This window comes from Garra rufa, chromosome 12 (genome assembly GCF_049309525.1).
Source record: "Garra rufa chromosome 12, GarRuf1.0, whole genome shotgun sequence".
Lineage (NCBI taxonomy): Eukaryota > Metazoa > Chordata > Actinopteri > Cypriniformes > Cyprinidae > Garra > Garra rufa.
In genome coordinates, this window is record NC_133372.1 from 114,175 (window position 1) to 120,000 (window position 5,826).

The window sequence follows — 5,826 nt, forward strand, 5'->3', positions numbered from 1 at the left end:
TCTTCTGCGCTCGGGATGGAAAGATGGAGCTCCGCTGTGCGCATGCGCCCCTGACAGCAACCACAATGCACCGGGGCATGACGGGACACACGAATGAGTTCGGCCATGTAGCCTACAGAGGGTGTTTATTGAGTGTTTCATCAGAGCGTCGACGGCGCGTCGTGAACGCGATTCATACGAGAAACACCCAGAAACCAGCCTTAGCTGAAAGCGTCGCTAAATACCAAGAACTTGGTGCTCAGCTGTCAGTGTGCTTTTCATTTGTATTTCATACAGGATAAATTATGTACATACATACACGTGATTAACTGCAAATAAGCAGTGCTCTAATGACTGCAGGAATAAAAACACACTGATCTCATTTGATTGTGACAGGTTTAACAGTTCAGCGTGATCACATTAATACACCTTTATTACACCTTCAATACAAAATCACTTGTTTCCTCATGAAAAGACCTCGTTTAAATCAGCATTGCTGAAAGTATGACTCAGAAACCTTTTTACTTTTTTATTTCTTTAAACATGAATACATTAGGGTGTATGTGGTAGATTTCATGTTTTAAATATTAAGTTCGAAATAAAATAAAAAATACGTTCTGACAAACTAGTGGTTTATAAGGTAAAGTCCACCCTTTCTGCAATGTGGAGTGTGTTTATTCGTTTGTACGTTCAGTCTTTCTTTGTTGAAGTCCTCATTCAGATGAGAGAGGTTCAGTGAGGAGGAAGAACGCTCGGACCCTTCTGTTCAGTGGGCGGGCCGTTTGGGAGGTTCTGCGCATGCGCTGTCTCGGTTACCTTTCTGAAGTCTGTCAAACACAGTTCACTCTGACCGACAGAATAGCGATCGGTGGACACGTTACCGAATGTGTTTATGAATAGATAGATCATGTAGCAGCGTTGAGATTCAATCCATACTTCATTTGAACCGTTCGCGGATCGTCGTCGTGATAATCAGTCGCTCATGAATTGCCCGAAAGGACGCCGCTGAGATGCGCGACGCGTTGCTGACGCCCGTCAGACGCTTCCCGTGGGCGACCAATGTAGCGCTGTACGGCTGTCTGTTCGCGGGCGGAGATTTCGTTCACCAGTGCTTCTCACGTAAAGAACGAGTGGACTGGACCCACACGAGAAATGTCGCCGTAGTCGCGTTCGGTTTTCACGGCAACTTCAATTTCTTTTGGATGCGCTTTCTGGAGCGACGCTTCCCCGGTAACGCGCTGCGGACGGTTCTGCGGAAGCTGCTTCTGGACCAGACGGTCGCCGCGCCGCTCGCCATCAGCGCCTTCTACACAGGTGAGCTCAGGTGACTTTCGGTTTGACTGATGATGTGGTGAGATGCGCGCAGGTAGAGCTCAGGTGTGTCGTGTGCTGTCATTGGGCAGGTGTGAGCTTCATGGAGGGCAGAGATGAGATTCTGCAGGACTGGAAGGACAAATTCCTCAACACCTATAAGGTGAGTTTACAGACTGAGGTCCAGATGTGAGCAGCATCACAGCTTCAGAACCGTCTCTCGCTCCAGTCATCATGGATCTGTGGAATGTCTGGAGAATGTCAGAGCTAAGAGGCAGCAGGACAGCCTCAGTTTTTGCAGACAGTCACATTCATTAGAATTCCTTCTCGTGTTTGTTTCTTTGTGCAGGCGGGACTGACGTACTGGCCGTTCATGCAGGTAATTCTTAGTCTCACGTTTGCAGCTGTTGTCTGTGATCTGAATGAAGGGCTAGGGTTGTTCTCACATGTTCATGCTCTTCGTGACACACAGTTCCTGAACTTCGCTCTGGTTCCTCCTCTGGTCCGCACCGCGTTCACCGGCTGCTGTGGCTTCGTCTGGGCCACGTTCCTCTGCTTCTCCCACCAAAGCGGAGACGGGACCATCGCGGCGGCTCTGGACTGGATTCGTGACGTCGAGCGCAAACCAGAGGAACCGACCTCAGGAAAGGACAGGGCTGAATGATGCTCAGGGTGAAAGTTGGACTTTGAGATGCTCCTTCATATTTGTACTCTACTCCTCTGTTTCTGTTTCTGCTGGTTTAAATCACGGTCAGGTCAACAAAACATGCAGAGATTGCGTTGAGCTGTCTGTACTTGCTGCAGATTTTCAATTTTCTTTCTTTCTTTTTTTAAAACACTGAAACGTTTTTTAAAGACATCAATTATATTTAATTCTTCCTGTTACATTGGTTTTGTTTGTCTGTTTTTTGTTTCATGTTTGTTTCTGTGTCATTCACACAGTTCCTGGGACATGAGTTATTGTGCTAATAAATGTATGTATTTATCCTCGTTTGAAAGGGGTTTGTTTCGTATTATTTTTCTTTCCGAAATATGGCAAATTTAGCCCTCACAATTATAAATAAATGATCACTAAGAGTTTTTTCACTGCAACCGGCTGCTGAAATCAGGTCACACTATTGTCAGCTCTTTTACTTTGTGTCTGATGCTTTGTTTTTGCCTGCAAGTACCTTATACTATGATCTATAATTTTAGGGAACTTTGTTTTATTTCCTATATATTTGTGTGCACAGCAGCTAAATGTTGGTTCAAACATGTACATTTTTCCTAATCTTACTTTTAGTATTCTATTTTCATCCACCCTAAGGCACTTTTTTTATTTGCACACTACAGCCATTCCAGTGGATTGAAATCATTTAAAGTGTATTTAATAGGTTGGTGTTTGTTGTTTAGAAAACTGTAAATATCTTTAAGAATCTTTTTATTCAAATGAATGAAGCACCTACAAATAAACTCGTGTTCAAAAATAAGGTAGACATATGTTGTTTCAGGTGTAATTGTTTGGGAATAACATACAGCTGCCGTGAACTAAATGGAGCACAACACTTATTTAAGTGCTGTTAATTAATGTGTACTGTGTAATTATTGCTGTTAATGAGTAATGTGTGTTACTCTAAGGTTCATGACTGATTTTGATTAACGAAACATATTCTATACCAATCTCTAACAATTACTATCGTCTTAATTATAATGCCACTGATTTAGATGTGAGCAGTAGGCTATAAAATGCAGATGAAACATTGAATAATGATTTTGTGGCGCTAGTCCGTCATCCTTTGTGCGCATGCGCTCTGCATCCCTCATCACGGTGACGTCACGGAGCTTCATTCTGTCAAGATGTTGTTCGGTTCCGCGGATGAGCGCAGATCAGCGTGATTACAGCCACGAGAAAGCGACAAAAATCGACGAAACCCGAGATCCGCGACAAAAGCGTTTACTATGGAGTTAAAGAAAGCCATTTCTGAGAGCGAAGGGACGATGAAAACATACGGAGCGCTGCAGGAGACAAACCGGAGCAGAGACAAAGGTGACAGTCACTTCAGATTTCCATCTTATTATCAGACATCACATTAGTCACATTATGATCGGATATGGTGTCACTGTTATCGTTAGACATGATTCGTCTTTCTATCGGACATGATTAGTCCGTTATGATCAGACATGTGATATTAGGCTCATTGGATAGGATTGCAGTCTTGTTATCAGACACGATGCTGATGTGATCAGATAGGATTTCAGTATTATTCCTTTTCAACTATTGTAGCTGTGTTTTTGAGGGTCATCACTGTATTTGTTTACGTGACCCTTTCATTTAAAAACACGCATGAGTTTCTTCTTCAGCTCTTTTCACACCTTCACTGCTTTATTTCATTTGTTCACCAGCTGTGGACAGAACAGGATTTTTTGTTTGTCATTTTTATGATACAAAACATTTTTACTACATTGATGGTGTATTGAGTGTAACAGCATCCTGAGGTGGAAATGGCATGTTGGAGCCTTATCCTGTACAAAATAAAGTGTAAAGTCGGCAACACCAAAAATATCAAAAATATTCATTTTTAAAACAACTTTCGCATAGCGTATGTGAGGTTTCGAGCACGCAGGCTCTTCATCAGACAAATTGAACACTAATGTGCCACTCTTTATAGCTCCAGGTGATCCAAATCACATGACCAAACACCATGTTACTGACCATGTATTGGCTATAATAAATCTACACCCAAAAATATGTAAAACTATGCAAAATACAACAACATTGTTATTAATAAACACTTCAAAAAACACTTTTCTTGATTTTGTACCTGCAAGTATACATCAATTTAATTCATTAAATGAAATTAAATGAGTCGCATCCAAACCTTTGATATATTATACACATTAAGAGAAACACACAGAGCCTTATCCTGTCAATCATGATGCAGAGATACATAGAAACAGCTCCTTACCTCAGCAACTCTTTATATTCTTTTATTACCAATTTATTTTTAGTAATTAGTTGAGCTTGAGTCTGTCTTGGACAGCAAGTTAAATCGGTTTACGTTTATTAGACCCAGGAATTATAGGAGCAGGTCAGCTTGTCAAACAGTTTTTTAATAAAACGGCAGCCTCCGCTGTTCCGCTGAAGCTGATTCTGTAGCTCCACGTGCTTCTTCTAACATCCCATGTCTCACACAGCTCTTCAGTCACTCTGTTGTCGTCTTGGTAAAAGTATACCCAGCAAGCAATTTTTAGTCTAAAAGACGTCTATTAGCTGTGAAACCACAGCCCAGACGTCTAGGCTAAAACAAGTTTGTATTTGGGCTGTCAGTGAAAATTTAAAAGACGTCTGCACATATCCCAATATTAGACTAGTCATCAATTAAAAAATGAAGAAAAAAAAACATAAAACCTTGTAAACACTGCTGAGTTTGCTTACAGGATGGAATATCATACATCTAACTGGTCATTTTGCCAAAAATGGCATGCAACCAAATTCAAGGTTATTTGGGCTGGAAGTGGGTTACACATAGCCGGACTATATCGGGTTTACAGTCAACCCAGACGGTGAAATGATGACTATTGCTCACTGGGTACTAACTATCAAAACATTTTAGTGGCATTCATGGGAAAATGGTGGTATTAAATTAGACATTTTGTGGGGGGAAAAACATTTCAAAACAATAAATCATCATTGTTGTAACGCAGGGCTTCTCGACTGGTGTTCCAGATCCACTTTCCTGCAGAGTTTAGTTCTAACCCTGATCACACTCACCTGACTTCAACTTTCTGGTAGAATGTGTCCAAGATAGTTTGAATGTGACTGAAAGTCCAAACAAACAGGGAACATGTGGCAGAGCCTCAGATGCTTAATAAACAGACCAGTCCGGGAGGATGATGGAGCGGAGGATAAAGGGTCAGAGCCCAGAGACAGAGGCAGAGCTCCGCGGCGGAGATCAGGAGGCAGAGGAGGAGCGGATCTGCTTTGCCGAAGAGCTCGTTCCCTCGAGGAACATCATTGCAAAGTTGAGCTTGAGTCCAGAGCAATAAAGAGTGATAAGAGAATTGTCCAGGAAGTGTGTGTGTGATAACAGAAACTCCAGAGACTCACAAATGTGGTCCTCGAGGGAACCATCAGCCCGGCAGAGAGAGATGAGGCCTGTTCCTGTTAGATCGTGAGAGGCCCGTTGTTCTGTAACACGGGAAGCAAAAGATGGCAGGAGGAGATGTGGGATTTTTAATAAGAAGAGAAAAATCAGAACAAGGAACAGGTAACACAGGGAACCGGAGCACATACATCTAACAGCTGACCAAACACAAGAGTTATATAAAGGCAGACTAATGAGATAACAAGGAACACAATAAAGGGTAACCAAATCACTAATAAAACTACAAAGGACTACAAAACCCAACACAGAAAACAGGAAACCGAGAAATAAGAACTATATCATAAAAGTCCAAACAAACAGAGAACATGTAATAGTGACCTTTATATAACAAAAAAGAAAATCAGTCTCTGAGATACAAAAGTGCCTGAAGCTGAAGAAACGTCCAATCACA

The 5,826-nt window shown here is 41.9% G+C and overlaps 2 protein-coding genes across 2 annotated transcripts in view; both read left to right on the plus strand.

The window, feature by feature from the left end:
• Positions 1 to 785: 785 nt before the first annotated feature.
• On the plus strand, positions 786 to 2,763 carry LOC141346678 (mpv17-like protein). Its single transcript, XM_073851610.1, has 4 exons — positions 786 to 1,293; positions 1,383 to 1,453; positions 1,640 to 1,669; positions 1,763 to 2,763. The coding sequence occupies exons 1-4, from the start codon at positions 990 to 992 to the stop codon at positions 1,952 to 1,954; spliced, it is 597 nt and encodes a 198-aa protein (XP_073707711.1). The 5' UTR covers positions 786 to 989; the 3' UTR covers positions 1,955 to 2,763.
• A 347-nt stretch (positions 2,764 to 3,110) lies between these two features.
• The window catches only part of bmerb1 (bMERB domain containing 1), an 18,136-nt gene continuing 15,420 nt past the window's right edge, over positions 3,111 to 5,826 (plus strand). The window contains exon 1 of the mRNA XM_073851611.1: positions 3,111 to 3,316. Coding sequence (XP_073707712.1) covers positions 3,229 to 3,316 — 88 coding nt within the window. The 5' untranslated portion in view covers positions 3,111 to 3,228. The remainder of the gene's footprint in view (positions 3,317 to 5,826) is intronic.